General features: G+C 41.2%; 1 protein-coding gene and 1 long non-coding RNA gene across 2 annotated transcripts in view; one reads left to right on the forward strand and one right to left on the reverse strand.

Moving 5' to 3' along the window:
• The window catches only part of LOC125483759, a 16,302-nt gene extending 6,908 nt beyond the window's left edge, over nucleotides 1–9,394 (forward strand). Inside the window, exon 3 of the long non-coding RNA XR_007262701.1 lies at nucleotides 9,129–9,394. This is a non-coding gene — a long non-coding RNA (uncharacterized LOC125483759). The remainder of the gene's footprint in view (nucleotides 1–9,128) is intronic.
• Nucleotides 8,775–17,662, reverse strand: part of LOC109932411 (forkhead box protein N3-like) — a 94,589-nt gene continuing 85,701 nt past the window's right edge. Inside the window, exons 4-5 of the mRNA XM_048600379.1 lie at nucleotides 13,318–13,454; nucleotides 8,775–9,395 (exon numbers count right to left, since the gene is read on the reverse strand). Of these exons, the coding sequence (XP_048456336.1) occupies nucleotides 9,323–9,395; nucleotides 13,318–13,454 (210 nt within the window). The 3' untranslated portion in view covers nucleotides 8,775–9,322. The remainder of the gene's footprint in view (nucleotides 9,396–13,317; nucleotides 13,455–17,662) is intronic.

The raw sequence follows: 17,662 nt of genomic DNA on the forward strand, positions 1-17,662 counted from the left end.
GACCCTGCTCCTATGATGCTGCTTGGCCTGCTGTGTTCATCCAGCTCTACACCTTGTTATCTGAGATTCTCCAGCATCTGCAGTTCCTACTATCTCTCTCCAGTAGACCAATATAGACTGGTTAAGTCAGTCAGCGAAAACATGGCACATGGCATATCACATGGGAAAATATGAAGTTGTTCATTTTGGCAAAAATAAGACTATCATTTAAATGGAAAAGAACTGTAGAATTTTAAGGCACTGATGTATCTAGGTGTTCTAGTGCATAAGTCACAAAACATTAGAATGCAGATATGGCAAGTGGTTAAGGCAGCTAATGAAATAATGAAAACCAAAAGAACTGCGCATGCTGTAAATCAGGAACAAAAACAGAAGCTGCTGGAAAAAAGTCAGCAGATCTGGCAGCAGCTGCGAAGAAAAAAAATCAGTTAATGTTTCGGGTCTGGTGACCCTTCATTAGAACTGATGGTAGCTTGGAAAACATCAGTTTATACGCAGCAGATAGAGAGGGGAATGGGTTAGGGAGTAAACGATAGGATAAAGGATAAGGCCCAAAGAGAGAAAAGAGCAACTGGATATACAAAGGAGTTGATAACAATATGTACTGTGTAATGGCAGACTATGTGATAACAAGGCCTGGTGTGTGTGTGGTAGGGGGCTAGGACATGGGAGATTTTAGGCCCTAAAATTATTGAACTCAATATTGAGATTGGAGGGCTGCAGGGTACCCAAATGAGGTGTTGGTCTTCCACCTTGCATTGAGCTTCTCTGGAACACTGCAGCAAGCCTGAGACAGAGATGCTGGCCAGGGAACAGGGTGGTGTGTTAAAGTGGCAGGCAACTGGAAGCTCAGGATCACTTTTGTGAGCAGAATGTAGATGTTATGCGAAGCGGTCACCCAGTCTACACTTCGTTTCCCCAATGTAGAGGGGATCACATTGTGAGCAGCGAATGCAGTAGACTAGGTTGTGGTAAGTGCAGGTGAAATGTTGCTTGGATATTGGGGAGAGAGGTGGTAAGTGAGCAAGTGTTACATCTTTACTGGTTGCAGGAGAAGGTGCTATGGGGATTTTAGGAGTGTTGGGAGTGAAGAAAGAGCGGACCAGGGTGTCCGAGAGGGAACGGGAATGTGTGTCCGGTGGTGGCATCTCACTGGAGGTGGTGGAAATGGTGTCTGATGATCTTCTGGATGTGGATGCTGGAGGGGTGGTAGGTAAGGACGAGGGGAACCCTATCGCTGTTGCGGGAGGGAAGAGAGGGTGTGAAGGCGCAAGCGTGGAGATAGGTCGGACTCGGTTGAGGGCCCTGTTGACAACAATGCTGGGGAATCCTCAGTTGAGGAAGGTGGTGGGCATTTTGGAGACTCCCTCATTGAAGTTGGCTTCCTCTGAACATATGCAATGGAGACAGAGCAACCGAGAGAATGCAGTGGAGTCTTTACAGGAAGCAGGGTGTGAGAATATACAGTCCAGGCAGCTGTGGGAGTCAGTGGGTTTATAATGGATATTTGTGGCCAGTCTATCTCCAGAAATGGAAACAGAGATGTCGAGGAAGGGAAGGGAAGACTCAGAGATAGACCAGGTGAAAGTGAGGGCAAGGTGAAAATTGGAAGTGAAGTCGATGAACTATCCCAATTCCAGATGAGAAAGGGAAGCAGCACTGATGATATCATCGATATGTCGGAGAAAGAGTTGTGGGGGAGGGCTGGAATAGGACTGGAATAAGCAATGTTCCACAGACCCCAACGAAGAGACAGGCATAACTGGGGCCCATGCAGTTACCCGTGGCCACTCCTCTGACCTGAAGAAAATGAGAGGAGTTAAAAGACAAGTTGTTGGGGGTGAGGACAAGCTCAGCCAAGCGGAGGAGGGTGGTAGTGGATGGGGATGGTTCAGGCCTTTGCTCCAGGAAGAAGTGGAGAGCCCTAGGTTCATCCTGGTTGGGGATGGGCGTGTAAATGGATTGCACATCCATGATAAAGAGGAGGCAGCTGGAGCCTATAAACTAGAAATGTTGAAACTGACGTAAAGTATCAGAGGAATGATGGATGTACCTGGGCAGGGACTAGGCCAGGGGAGAGAAGACAGAATCAGGGTAGGAAGACAGGAGTTCCATGTGGCAGGAGCAGGCTGAAACAATGGGTCTGCCCAGACAGACCTATTTGTGGATTTTTGGAAGGAGGTAGACCTGAGTTGCGCGTGACTGGGGGTGGGGGAACTATCAGCTTAGAGGCAGTGGTGGGGGGGTCGGGGGTGAGATCACCAAATGAAATGAGGTCAGTTACCATAGTTGATACAATGGCCTGATGTGTCATGGTGGGGTCATGGTCCAGGGGAAGATAGGAGGAGGTATCTGAGAGCTGGTGCTGAGCTTTTGCACTGTAGGGGTCAGTATGCCAGACTACAACAGCACCACCCTTATCAGCAGGCTTAATAACAAAGTCAGGGTTAGACTGAAGCACAGAGTACAGCCAGTTTGGAGGGAAATAGGTTGGTTTTGGTGAGAGGGGTGGGGAAGAGAAATAGAAGTGACCAATATCACGTCAACAGTTCTCAATGAACAGATTGAGTGCAGGTAAAAGGCTAGAGGGAGGGGTCCAGGTGGAGATAGTGTTGGAACTGGGCAAAGGGGTCTGTGGGATGGGGAGAGGACTCTTGTCCAAAGAAATGGGCATGAAGGTGAAGATGGTGGAAGAGGAGTTCGATATCACTTCGGGCTCGAAATTCATTAAGTTGGGTCGCAGAGGAATAAAGCGGAGACCTTTGCTGGGTAAAGTATCTTCACCATCGGACAACAGAAGGTTAGGTGGGATGCTGAATACCTGACAGGAGGTGGGGTTCGGGGAGGGGATGGAGTCAGAGAGAAGGGGAGGGGAAGAAGGTTCCAGAGGGCCATGGGTATCTCCGAGTTGTTGCATCTTGTGGGCCTTGGTGCCTGAATAGCGAATGCACGTTGAATGAGCCGGAGGATGAAGTCGAACTGTGGAGTGGTGCAACCCTGAGCCAGAGTGTTGCGATGCTGTTGGAGAGAAAGGTCGAGTGTGTGCATGTGACGCCACATGGCACCGAGTGTGGATCTCAGGGTGCAGCAAGAACAGCTGTCTGTGGAACGTTGAACGTTACAGAGATATCCGTGATCCTGGGAGGATTCAAAATATGAGGAATGAAACTTCAATTGGAATCCACATTGAGAGAGAGAGCTAGAGGCAGTCACTGAGTAATGTGATATGGCTGTGGAAACGAGTTTCAGCAAATACTTGGTCAAACACCAGGAGTGACAGTGAAATTCAAGTCGGTGGGCAAGAAGAGAGATTGGAATGGAAATCCCGTCGGAGAGAGGAGCAGAACTTCTTCAAAGTGGGCATGCCGAGAAGAGAAACCAAAAGAACTGCGGATGCTGTAAATCAGGAACAAAAACAAAGTTGCTGGAAAAGTCTGGCAGCATCTGTGAAGGAGAAAACAGAGTTAACGTATCGGGTCCGGTGACCCTTCCTCAGAACTGATGGTAACTGGGAAAACGTTGGTTTACATGCAGAAGACAGGGAGGGGGATGGGGTAGGGAGTAAACAATAGGATAAAGGATAGAGCCCAAAGAGAGAAAAAACAGTTGGATAGACAAAGGAGTTGATAGCGGTCTGGCTAGGAGGGTGAATAGCTGCTAATGGGGTCTGTTGGTGACTAACAATAGGTAGTGTGTAATGGCAGACTATGTGATAACAAGGCCCTGGTGTGTGGGGTAAGGGGCTACGACATGGGAGAGTTTAGGCCCCAAAATTATTGAACTTTATATTGAGTCCAGAGGGCTGCGGGGTCCCCAAGCAGGAAATAATATCCTTTATTAAAAGGAGGATTTGAGTATAAAAGTAAGGTGGCTATGGTTCAGTTATGCAGGGCATTGTTAAGACCACACCCAAAATACTGTGCACAACTTGGTATCCTTATTTAAAGAAAGATGAAAATGTATTTGAGGGGGTTTAGTGAATGATAATTTCATTGATATCTGGAACGAGTAGGTTGTCTAATGAAGAAAGATCAGATAGATTCGGCTGGTTTTCACTGGATGTTAGATGAATTTGGGTTGATTTGATTAGTTTTTAAATAATTTGAATGGTATTGACAAGGGGGATACGAAAAGGATGTTTGCCCTGGAGTCCAGATCTAGGGAACACTACTGTAAAATTAGGGCTTGCCCTTTTGGGGCAGAGATGAGAGGAAATGTTTTCTCGCAGATTTGTGCGATTCTGCCTCAGGAGGCAGGGGTCATTAGACATTATTAAGACAGTTAGTTTGAATCTCTTGCCTAACCAGAAGCTAAGATTTTCTGGTAGATAGGAAAGTGGAACTGGAACAGAAAAACATCAGCTATGCTCCTATTAGATGGTGGAGCAAGTTCGAAGGTCCTGATGACACATTTGTTATCCTAATTAATATGTTTATATGTATGATTGCATTTATTCAATCACTGCATATGAAAATGGCGGTCATCATAATGTTTCAATCACATTGGATATTCATCCATTTGTTAAAACGTTACACTTGCTGAAGGATTTGTACAGTAATGCAATTCTATACCTCATGCCCACATATAAAGAAACAAAATACAGTTATTTTGGTAGTAAAGATGAAATGCCCAATAACAGAATATACCAATGCACATGAAATGAGCTGCTATTAAATTATTTATCAATTAACATTCTCAGGACACATGCTTTCACTTTCATTACAGAAAAATACATTTGTGCTTTAATTGGTATGATGTGGTTGGCCTAATAACAAAACATAACAATGGACTTTCCATGAACAGTATCAAGGATTCAAGATATGTTTTAAAAATACTTGATAATAAAAACAGCTCTGTTTTTCCAAAAATTGTGCACCGGGATCTTTTACAGTCTATAAATTGGTTGACCATCTCATCCAAATGACTTATTTTGTCATTTGGATCAGATAGTCAACCAATTTATAGACATCCAATTTATAGACAACCAACATTGCAGCATGGCATTTAAAGAATAAGTTGCAACTTTCCCAAAGTTTTTTTTTCCCCAAGTGTTATTTCCTTACACTTCCTTACTGGTGTGCACACACAAATACATATTAATCTGAAGACTTGTGCGACTGAATGGAGTGAAGGACTGCAAAACAAATTAACTAAAAGGAAACATGGGATATTAAGATCAGTGAAAATAAACCAACATGCTCAAATAAAAAAGCCATAAGATAAGCAAGATGAAGAAAATACTCTCTCAAATAACCAAACTGTTCACTTTCACATCCAATCCTCCCAGTTATTTAATTTATGGGTGCACTCAGCACTTGATTCCCTTAATACTCCCTGAAAGACGAGCTTTTGTAATGGTGATTTAATTCACTGACATACAGACATCTTCAAGCACAAAGTTAACATGAAATAACTGTAGGTTCAAGTTAATATTTGAAACACTTGCTAAAAAAAAAATCAAAACAAAAGTAACAGTTCTCTTGTTTGTGGGATTTCAAAAAACTTCCATGGTAATAAGTGGGCTTTGTAAAAGTTCAACTATTGATCCCAAGGGTGTTAGAGGTACACTGACATTTTTTCCTTCTTTCCTAATGAGCTAAGCATATGCCGACTCATTTTAACAAGGGTTGTTGACTGCAATGCTCCTGTGCTGTATTTTCCAACACTTGCCGTAATGATTCCCAATTAAACAGATCCATTTACTTATGATTCTCAATGAAAAGCATTACTGCTGTGCAAATTAGCCGATACAATTCTACTCTTCAAAATATATAGTTCAGAATTAATTTAGAGTTCTTCATAATGACTGAAATCTAAACCAGTGATGATTGCTGCATAAGAACCATCATTCAATTTCAAGTTACTGAGATTGCAGGCTGCCGTCAGGTTGAAGCCCGAGTTTAGTTACTCCCACACTGTTGTTGATTGACAACTCTAAAAGGTAAACAAATTTAAATGTTCATTAAAAAAGGGATTGTGGTTACCATGCATGATGGAAATGAATGATGGTGAATGCAGTCAACAAATTTATGTATGGTGAAGTACAGTGTGGTAAGGAATATCCAAGTGTGAATGTGTTTGTGTGAAAGAGCATGCATGAGAATATTTTTCAAAACCATATCTGAATGCACTTTTATTGTATGATAGTTTCAGACAACATGAATGCATACCTACATTGCCTAAGATATCCAACTCAGAAACAAGCTATTCAATCTAACCAGCCAATGCAAGCATTTGTGCTCCATTCAAGCCTCCTTCCATCTTTCCTCATTTAAATCCATCATTTACTTTCCTCAATTTCTTTCTCCCTCAAATACTTACCTAGTCTACCTTTAAATACACAAGTCATTTCAAAACTTCCTGTGATAGTGAGTTCTACATTCTCGACACTGTTTGAGTCAAAATGATTTCTCTAAATTTCTGATTAGATTGCTTGGTGACTGTTATGCAAAATGGCTTCATGAAATATTAACATAGTTAAACACCAACAAAGTACTTTTGAACAAACAGTTAAGGGAGATGACTAGAATTTAAATAGCAAAAAACACTCACTTTTCATTCATATGTAGAACTTACTAACAAGTGACAGAAGTAGGAATAAATATGAGCACAGGAGCAAAAACTTTGAACAGGGCTTTGGCGAGACCACATTTGGTAGTAGTATGCAGTTCCAATCTCCTTGTCGAAGAAAGGATATAGTTGCCATTGTGGGAGTGCAGTGAAAGTCTGCCGGACTGATTCCTGGGAGGATAGGTTTGTTCTATGCGGAGAGTTGGTCAATTGGGCCTGTATTCAGTGGCGTTTAGAAGACAAGAAGGAAATCTCATTGAAACTTCTCGCAGGGCTGGACATACTGGATGCATGTCTGTGGTTTCCTCTTGCCAGGGAGTCCAGGACAAGGGGTCATGGTCTCAGGATTCACAGCAAGACATTTTGGCCTGAGATGAGAAGAAATTTCTTCATGCAGAGGGTGATGAATCTGTGGAACGCTCTGTGAAAAAAAGGCTGTTGTGGCAAAATCACTTGAACATATTTAAGAAATAAATATACCTTCTAACATCTAGAAATCTGTGTCAAAAGGTATGGCAAGAGTATGGGAGTATAGCAATGATATAGAGGATCAGCTATAATCAAGTTGAATGGTCAAGCGAGTCAAAATACCCTACTGCTTCTATTTTCTACATTTCTAATTTTGAAAGATTATAGCCAACTTCACACAGATACAGTTCAGTCATTAATGCAAGCACAATAATTTTACAATTATCTGACCATTACATAAAGATGTTAATTAACATTGGATTTACAGTGCCCTTCGAAACACTTAAAACAATTGGTCAGGAAATCATCTGTGAATTAATTAGTCCTGTACAGATTCTGACTGAGGTCAAGAACAAATCTCGTCCTGAAAAAGGACCACAGATAAAAACACATTCGAAACAAGCTTTGATAAATACATATTAACAGTGAAAAATTAAGGGTTTTAAAGGCCAATAGAGTACTGTACACTATTCTGAAGAATGCAGAATTATCCCCATGTTTCCTTAACCTTGGAGAAAGTATGTTGTCTTTTTGACAAAACCAAAGTCCCAGGTCTCATTCTCATTATTGTGGGGATAACCCAGAAGCACCATAATGGCCAAGCAACAAGCAGGGAGATTGAACTCAGGAGGTCAATTTTATTTTCAACAGTTGCCAATCCATCATCTACCAGTTATTAAAATCAATGGGAGAATATCATGGCACAGCTAAAGCAGAAGCAGAAAACTTTGGCCCGAGTTGTTGCAAGCAGAAGTTGACATTGAATTAACTGCACTCTTCACGGAATTAGACACTCATCCTCAAATCCCTTCAGAATTTTCAGTATTCAATAAATGCAATGCAGAAGAATGTTTGACTACAGAAAGTTAGGGAGGATGTGACAATTAATTATTTATAATATGTACACGTGAAAGCACCAATTCAAAATTAACTGTCAAGTAAAGCCTTGTGCTGATTATGTATAAAGCTAACCCTTTTATTTTGGGCCCTGATTAAACTAATTTCTATTCATACAGCAAATTTAACCCATTCAAAGACTTGAAAAACCCACCAAGAAAATGTCCAAAATTACTCCAGTCATTCTGGAAACAAAATAATGTTCATGCAAGCCAGATTCATTGTAAAACCTAAAATTTAAAATTTTAATTTTAAAAGTCAGCACTTCATCAGGAAGGAGGGGTGAGGCTGGGGAAAGATAGGTGGAATGGTGATAGGTGATGGTGGGGATTGGTCAGTGGGAAGGGTGGGGCGGATAGGTGGAAAAGAAGATGGACAAGTTGTGTCAGGTCAAGGAGGCGAGGGGAGGATGGGTGGTGCTGGAGAAAGGTAGGTGGGTTGGTGATTGGTGATAGGGCCTCCGCCTTGAAGCTCATTTACCATGTATCACCATCCCACCTACCTTTTCGCCATCGCCGCCCCTCCTCCCACTACTTATTTCCGAGCTCCCTTCCCTATCCCCTGTTCCAAAGAAGAGTCCCAACCCGAAACGTTGACTTTCCTCCTCCTCTGAAGACGCCTGACCTGCTGTGTTCCTCCAGCTCCACACTGTGTTGTCTTTGACTCCAGCATCTGCAGTTCTATGTTTTAGAAATTAGGAGTAGGCCATTTGGGTCTTCGAGCCAGCTCTGCCATTCAGTATGATCATGACTGATCATCCAACTCGGTACCCTGTTCTTGCCTTCTCCCCACACCTTTTGATCCCTTTAGTCCTAAAAACTATATCCAACTCCTTCTTGAAAATATTAATATTTTGGCCTCAACTGCTTTCTGTGGCAGAGAAGAAATTTCTCCTCATCTCAGTCCTAAATGGTCCACCCAGTTTCATTAGACTATAATCTCTGGTTCTGGACTCCCACGCCATCGGGAACATCCTTCCAGCATCTACCATCTTGTCCTGATGAAATTTTTATAGGTTTCTACAAAATCCCCCCTTATTCTTATGAACCGCCAGTGAATATAATCCTAACCACCTCAACCTCACTTGATTGCAGAGAGTTAAAACTCTTTAGACGGTCTCAAGAGTTAAAATGTTTGGATGTTATTTATTGTGTGACAGATTGTAACCTTTCTTCCCCATTTCTGTGGTGTAGGCATCTGAAGGCGAAGATGATCTTCAAATCAATATGCTGAAGTACATGGAATCAAAGGACTTCAGTAGGGTCATGCATTGGATGTAGATATTTTTGAACTAAACTGTCCAGAAATGTTATTATACACCTCTGGAGCAAGGTGGGACTTAAACCTGGTCTCCTGGCTCAGAGATAGTGAGCACTACACCACAAGATCAGAGTGGTGCACTTGGACATCCAAAAGGTATTTGGTAAAATGTGACGGATCCATGGTCATTAAGTGAGAGCCTGTGGAATAAAAGGAACATGTGCAGCATAAAAACAAAGTTGTCTGGTAACCGAAAGCCAAATTAGTTGTTTGGACTAGATAAAAGCACACTGTCGGCCTCCCAAGAGTGCGAACTGGTTCTACATTTTTTCTTGACATATACATACTAATGACATAGACTTGGGTGCTCAGAGAGAAATTAGCAGATACCGAAAGTTGAAAATACTGGGAACTAGCAACTAGGGATAAAGTTCAGAGGGATAGACAGGCTGATGGAACAAGCAGACAACTGGCAGATGACACTTCTGTGTTAAATTTTGAAGTTATACATCTTGTCAGGAAGAACAAGAGTGGGGAAACACAAACTAAAGAGTGTAAATCTAACAGGTTTGTAGAAATGAAAAAGCTTGGAGGTGTGTGTACATAAATTGTTGACAGGGTACACAGAAGTGGATAAAAAGGCGTAGACAACTCAGCACTTTATAAACAGAAGTAGTCAGAACTAAAAAAAAGAAGCTATGATGAACTTATATAAAATATTGTTACGGCCTCAACTGGAGTATTTTGTACAATTCCAAGTACCACACTTTAGAAAGGCCGTAAAAACATCTAGGAAGGTGAAGAATGGATGAGGGACTTCAGTTACATGGGATAAATTGGAGAAAGAAATAAAGGTGGACAGCGTACTTAACAAAAGGGTCCAAAGTTCCAAGGGATCTAGACAGAGTAGAGAGAAAAGAGGAAGGATAAGGAACCTGCAAACATAAACGTACAGTGATCAGGACAGCACCAACAGTGATAGGAGGGCAAATGTCTATGCAATCAGTGGTTAGAATCTGGAACTCACTCCTGAGAGAGTCACATAGGCAGATTCAATTGTATTTTCAAAGTTAATCAATCAGTTAAGTATATGGACGGGAAATAATTTTCCAAGTTACTGAAAAAGGGTAGTAGAGTGGGACTAGCCAAATTACTACTGCAGAAAGCTGGCATTAACTAGGTGGGCAGAATGGTCACCTGCATTGTGACAATTCTATGCAGAATAGTACCATATCTCTGCCCCAACTCCCTTAAAATAATACACTAAAATGGAGATTAAACATTCACAGCATGGACAACCGTGGGCACGAAACCAGTTTTGCACTAGATTTTGTATTTTATCACTGAGAATGAAGTTAAAATGCTCATAGAAGGGTTTTTATCTACATAAATTTACAGCTGCAGTGATTCTGCCGTTGAAATTAGAATTCTAGAGTAATAACTACTTCAGAGATTTTAAAATCATTGGCAAGAACATCTAGAGGACAGAGAGAGAATTTTTTCTGTTGTGTTGTAGGAATTTGGAACACCCCACTCAAAAAAGTGGTAGACGTTTATTCCATAGAAAATTTTAAAAAGGAAGTTGGACAGGTATTTGAGACATTTAAAAGGTTAAAGGCAAGAACAGTGATGTGGGACTAAGCACGTGCACTCTTCAAAAGAGCCAGCAAAAGCATGATGGGTTGAATGGTCTCTGTGCTGTGTGTTTCTATAATCCCAACTACTTTCAATGCTGAGCAGTCACTGTTCAATTTAGAGACGTATCATATAAATAAACCATCTTAAGTAACGAGCATGGATGGGACTGCACACCATAACCACAGAACAGTGGTTCTATAGGGCTGAACCAATTACTCAAAATAACAACAGAATAGTTCTGATTGATCTCATTACATCCAGCACGGTGGCTCAGTGGTTAACACTGCTGCCTCACAGTGAAAGAGGCTTGGGTTTGATTCTGTCTGTGTGGAGTTTGCACGTTCTCCGTGTCTGCGTGGGTTTCTGTTGGACGCTCTGGTTTCCTCTCACTGTCTAAAGATGTGCAGGTTTGGTGGATTTGCCATGCTAACTTGCCCTTAGCATGCAGGTTAGGTAGATTAGCCATGGTAAATGCAAGATTATGGGGATCAAGCGAGTCTGGGTCTGTATGGGATGCTATTCGGAGGGTCGGTGCAGACACGATGGACCGACTAGTCCAGGATAGAAATCCAGAACAGACAAACATTTCTGGGTGGCACGGTGACTCAGTGCCTCACAATGCCAGGGACCCAGGTTTAATTCCAGCCTTGGGCAACTACGTGTGGAGTTTGCACTTTGTCCCCATGTCTGTGTGGGTTTCCTCCGGGTGCTCTAGGCTCCTCCTACAGTCCAAAGATGTGCAGGTTAGGTGGATTGCCGTGCTAAATTGCCCATAGGGTCCAGGGATGTGCAAGCTAGGTGGATTAGCCATGGAAAATGTGGAATACGGAGATAGGGTATGAGGGTGGGTCTGGGTGGGATGCTTTTCAAAGGGTTGGTGTGGATTTGATAGGCTGAATGGCCTGTTTCCACACTGTAAGGATTCTACGATTAAAAAAAGCACAAATTGGATACACACACAACTTTTGAACCACAGCAGCCTTTTGGTAAACCAGTACATTTGCACATGGAGGAAATTTCCTCACCACATGGCATACTCAATGAGGAGAGTGAAGTTTCACAGCACTACAACAGTTAAGTACAGGAGTTAACATCAATTCCAAAGATGTCATCCTTCCCAAGCGCAGTATTGGAAAAAATTTCCCTGAATATCTAACAATGTTTACTGTTGCAGTCTACAACACTGCAAACAAGTCATTAAAGATATAAAACTTCAGCTGACTTCAAGTGGTCCACACCATTTTGAGAGACTAAAATCAGGTTGGAAATAAACAAAAATGGCCACAGCAGTTAAAAAGGGTTGCCAGCCGCTTTACTACTGCCACTCTAAGCAGGCTACAGATGCACAGATTCACTGTTCACACTTCTCCAATCAAATGCACGCACAAGATAGGGTACTCAAATGTGGGCTTATTTATAAATACGCCAATTTGCTGCGAACTGACACCCTAAAGAACAGTATTTAGAATCCTTTGTGATATATTTCCCTCCTCCCTGGTGTCCCCCACTTCAGTTCATTAATTATGGGAGGCAAGTTCATGCCGTAAAAAAATTATTTCTACTGCATTTAAGCTCCCAACATTCCAAAGGTTTTAAGATTTTAAGATATGCACGTTTACTTGCAGAGAAAAATTGTTAAGAAGGGAAGATTAATGCTTCCACTGCTTAAGAGAAACATAAAAACCTGCAATGTCAAAGGCAATATACCACAAGGACCTTTTGTATTCGATGGTTAGGGCTTGACTATACGTACATCACAGGCACTCTGGTTTTACAAGATTTTTTTCTTCCCTAGATTACTCTGTTGCTTCACTGAGTCCCATTTTGTTTTAATCTCCTAGAGCTAGCTGACCTCGAGTTGTCTTCTCAGATCAAGTACGCTTCTGTGGATATTTATGAAGACAGGAGGGGGGAAATAAAGCAGGTACAAAACATACACACTTGCAACAAAGAAGAGAGGCTGGAAGCCAACTGGAGCCACTTTGGAGAAAGTGTTGTCAAGGCAACTGTGTAATTCCACATGCTAACAGCCTGTCCATTTGCCAGGCAACAAAATAGAACTCGTGATGCAATTGCACCTGTCTCAGCTATGTGCTGCTATGGCAACATTCCGGCTTCCATGGCTACCATCATGCTAATCACCTAGCGAGGCAGATGTATGGCAGTTTCCTTCTCAGCCCAGCTGTTCCTCCCAATCTCTCTTTTGACAATTGATGGTCGAGGCATGTGCTGGAATGTGACTTAACTCTGTAACAAGACAGTACACCTCTCCCCTCACAGCTCCACATAGCTGCTGAATGAAACTCAATATCACCACAGGGAAGCTTCAACCTCTGATTTCTTACTTACACAACGACATAGGCATAAACAGACATTTTCGGTCTCCACCCCTCCTGTTCCACTTCTGAAGCAATACACGTCCAAATCACCATCATTAACACAGATAAATGACGACTGAGTAAATGCAACAGTACACATGCTTACCTTTGATATCCTCGTGGGGAAGTGGGAGGCGTATTAAAAACATGAGAGTACGGATGGTAGGGTGTCTTTTTCAAAGCCTGAATGAGGTTTTGTCTGTATTCTGGGTCTATACACCATAAGGATCCTTTCCCAATACTCTGTTGAAAGAAAGAAAACATTGGTCATATAGTGCAACTTCCATAATTTAATACACCCAAAAAAACTTTTCTCCCTCTTCTCCAATTCAAGCTTAGCAAGTGCCATATAATGAAGACAAACATATTTTATGAAACTGGGAGCATTTAATGTTACCAACTCCATATTTGTACAGAAGAAAGACTGGCGAAATCAAGTCAATGTAGTCGTACTTTATAGATGAAGAAACTTACGTTGGTGTATCCATACCAGTGAGTTTACATCAGTCAATACTTGTGAAAAGCAGTGCATATCAGGCTTTTCATTGCATTTAAAGCCAGCAGAACAACAGCTACACAGACTTACTCTGCTCTTGCAAATACAAAATTATATGTAAAATGAAGTTGGAATAATTATTTTCACATTTCCACTGAAAACAGCTTTCACTGTGCATGTCTCAGCAATCGCATTCACTGTTCGCCTTTCAAAAGACACCATTGACTGGCATCATTAGCAAGTGAACTTTGTTGCTGTACAGTTTTTGTTGCCACACTTTGTAATTGTTTCTTAGTGCTTTTTTTTAATTGGCAAGAGTGGAGGAGAAGGAGTTTGAATATCTAAGTCCAAACTTCAACTTTGCTTTCATGAAAGAACAAAATGTATGTTTATATTTGCAACTTGCAAGAGGACTTTATCTTCAGCAACAAAAGAAATCAGAGCAAAGGTAATAAAATGACATACTGCAAAACCAGTTTGACAATAATCTTTTGCAGCCATTACATTGCATAAAACAAGATTTTTATTCTTTTAAGAACTCATTGATTTTCATAACACATCACTGACAGGAGTTACGTTAAGTGAGCAACACAGTAAAAAACCTATACGCAAGTGTTTCTGACAAAGGCTGAGACAGGACCAGTGATCTTCTTGTTACTGAACTCCATGATCCAAACCATGCACTTAGCATTCTCTGCACATAAGAGCCCAACACAGCTGAACCACCAACAACACAACATTGTTATTTGCCTGTTTCTGTGCTGAAACATCAAGATTCTGTAACTAAACAGGGCTGGTAACAGTATGTCCTCCTCATACACAATTAGAAAAACAAAGTGAGTCCAGACTCGAAAGCCTACGAATACTTCAGCTATAAAGTTAACTTACAGCTGATCTTTACGAAATCTCAGATGCAAACAGCCACAAAAACAAGTCCATGCAGTTGGCACAGAGTGAGAACTGCTATCAATCAAAACACAGACAACAAAAGGCATATTTGCTACAAGGCAAGTGATGCTTCTTACCCTCTGGTGGTAGCACTAGTCTCAGTCTGACAATGCAGAAGCTTCACCAAGCAGGCATGTTCAAAGGACAGCCAAGGCTGTAATTTAAACCTGTTCCTCTGTAATTCAGAGCCCAGTACCCGATTGCTGGGCATGGTTGCCTGATTTCTTCATTTAAAACAAATAGTTGCCAAAATTATAACAAACCCGCATTCCTCTTGCCTTAAAATTTTTCCACGAAGTGCTTTACCTTGTTTAAAGAGCTAAACAAACAGCAAGTATTTTGGGGGACAAACAGATGGATCTTTAATCATACCGTTGCACTGTCTTGGGATCAGTTTGCAAAGCTGCTGAAGCATCAATACTTTCAACTGCCTGCAAGTTCCGAAGATGCCACCCCTTGGTTGGAAACTGGGTTAGTTAGTCTCAGTAGTAGGAACATTGTGATTGACTTGATAGGAGGGAAAACCAGCCAACATTTCCTTTTTGTATCCAGACTCAATCACCCCTGCTGGAAATTACACATATATGAATTATGTAATGCTTTGCTGAGATGACATACACTCACTATTAAGCTTTGTATAAGAAGAATACCCACTAACTGAATGACTGGCACAAATGGAATATGTAGTGACTGTTTAGGGAAGATGACGACATTGCGGTAATGACAGTGCACCGAACAAGCAATCTAGAAGTCCAGGAAATCCTCTGGTGACACAAGTTCATCTCCTACCAGCTGGTGAAATGTAAATTCAATTAATAAAACTTGAATTGAAAGCTGGTCTTGATAAAAACCAGTTTTTTTCTGCACTTTTAATTGTAAGGGAAATGAGAAAAGAACTGTTTTAAAATCAAGGATTTTGAAGAATTGCTGTATGTTTTAGAAGCAAATACCCTGACTCATGGCAAACATCATTGCTACTCATTCAAGCAGTAATTGAAGCATAGCCATAGATGAGTTGGGTCCCAGAGACTGCGTAAAAATGGAGTTTTGGCTGGCAACAGCTAGCTGACTGGTCTATGGACAAGAGACCAGTTATCGATGACACTCACTTCACTGAGCAGCTTGTGACTGTGAACAAGACAGAGAGAAGCCTACAAACTTCAACCAGCTCAGAGAAACTCTCTCTGATCTCTGCAGTAAAAGTTATTATAAAATAAAGATAACTATTTTGTCCTTCAGCAGTTTCCTGTGCCTCTTGCAAACCAATGAAAATCTCTGGAGAAGGAAGACTCTGAAACAGTGTTCTAATCAGCACAAGAATCATAAGAATCATCCAGCAACCCTCTGAACAGAAACTAGAACAGTCTGAGTCATTCCCTCCAATCATTAGGCCCACGAATTTTCCCTGTCTGCATCTGCGTGGGCGCGCGGTTATAAGTAAAAGGGAAGTTTATAAGAGGATTCAAGAACTAATTAGTAGTTACATGCAGACAGTTCATAATTGTTGACCTGTAGTTAAAGTCGAGTTACTTGTAAATAAATAGTAATTTTTGTTAAGTGAAGAAACTGGCCTGTTCTTTGTCAACCTGGATCTAAAAGACACATAAATTGGGGTGCTCAATGTACTTTTTAAGATCTTTAATTTCTGTGACAACTCTAGGAATACCAGGACTTGATTTCCAGCACGTTACCCGAACTGATTGCTGTAAAAACCCATCCGGTTCACCACCATGTTTCAAGGAAGGAAATGAGCCAGCAATGCCTGCTCTACGTGACACCAGACCCACATCCATTGTTGACTCGTAACCATCCTTTGAAATGTTCAAGCAAGCCACTCAGTTCAAGGGTAACTAAGAATGAACAACAAATGCTGCCCTAGCCAGTGACACCCATATTCCAAGAAAGGAAGAAAAACATTAGCGCCTTCAAGCGAGAAAGAAAGAAAGAAATTTCAACTCTGCTCTTCATGTCATTCTGTGGAGGTGCTGGTATTGGACTGGGGTGGGCAAAGTCAGAAGTCACATGACACCAGGTTATAGTCCAACAGATATACTTGAAATCACAAGCTTTCGGAGCGTTGCTACTTCATCAGGTGAAATGACGAATTCACTAAATATTTTATTGCAGCTCATTAATTTTTAAATGTGACAATGCTTTAAACTCCATTATTGCAGTTACTGGGCAGGCTTTGAGAGAAAGTTTTATATCTAAGATGAAGATGAAACTATATTAGTATCATTAAGTATGAGAGAATAAAGGTGCAAACAGACTGGTCAGCCCCAGTCAGCAAGACAGCTTGGAAAAGTTATGTATCGGAAGTGAACCTCCATCAGGGTCCACACACTGAGTGCTTCACAGATGGTGCCTGACCTGTTGCATTATGTTTTTGTTTCACATTCCCAGCTGCGCATTTTTTGGTATTTATATTAGAAACATGACCAATTTAAATGAAAAAAAGCTACTACAGCAAGCATGCAGTCACTACAAATGGAGTTTATCATTTCTAACATTTCTAATAGTTATAACAATGTCAAATTTTCTCACCTTAAAAATGCTTTTAAGAGGCAGCTGCATGACAGAAGTCACTTTTCAGAGTCATCCAGCAAAACCTATCGCCTCTGGCTGCTTCTTTATTCAATGATTTAATGATGGACCCGTCAATAAAAAAACACTATTTCCCCTTCGGACTGTCATGTGGGTCTGAAGAAGCCATATCTTAAAATAGTTTGGGGCCATCCTGGCTTAATGGGTAATGTATACAACATTTGATTCTGCTATTTGCATTCAAAGTAGACAGAGTTTGTGACGTTTCGCAAACTGGCTTTTCTAGCTTCAATGCACATGTCTACTGCCTAAAGCTTTTTTTAAAAAAAAACTTTGCATGATTTCAGTTCGCTTTAAAATACAAGACTTCAAAATACCTAACTTTTAAATTTTGCCTGTGAAGGTGAAAAAAAGTCAAAGCCTAAAATCATAGCATGGGCAAAGATAAGCAAAAATCAACAAA

The sequence above is a fragment of the Rhincodon typus genome, chromosome 8, assembly GCF_021869965.1.
Source record: "Rhincodon typus isolate 14 chromosome 8, sRhiTyp1.1, whole genome shotgun sequence".
Classification (NCBI taxonomy): Eukaryota; Metazoa; Chordata; class Chondrichthyes; order Orectolobiformes; family Rhincodontidae; genus Rhincodon; species Rhincodon typus.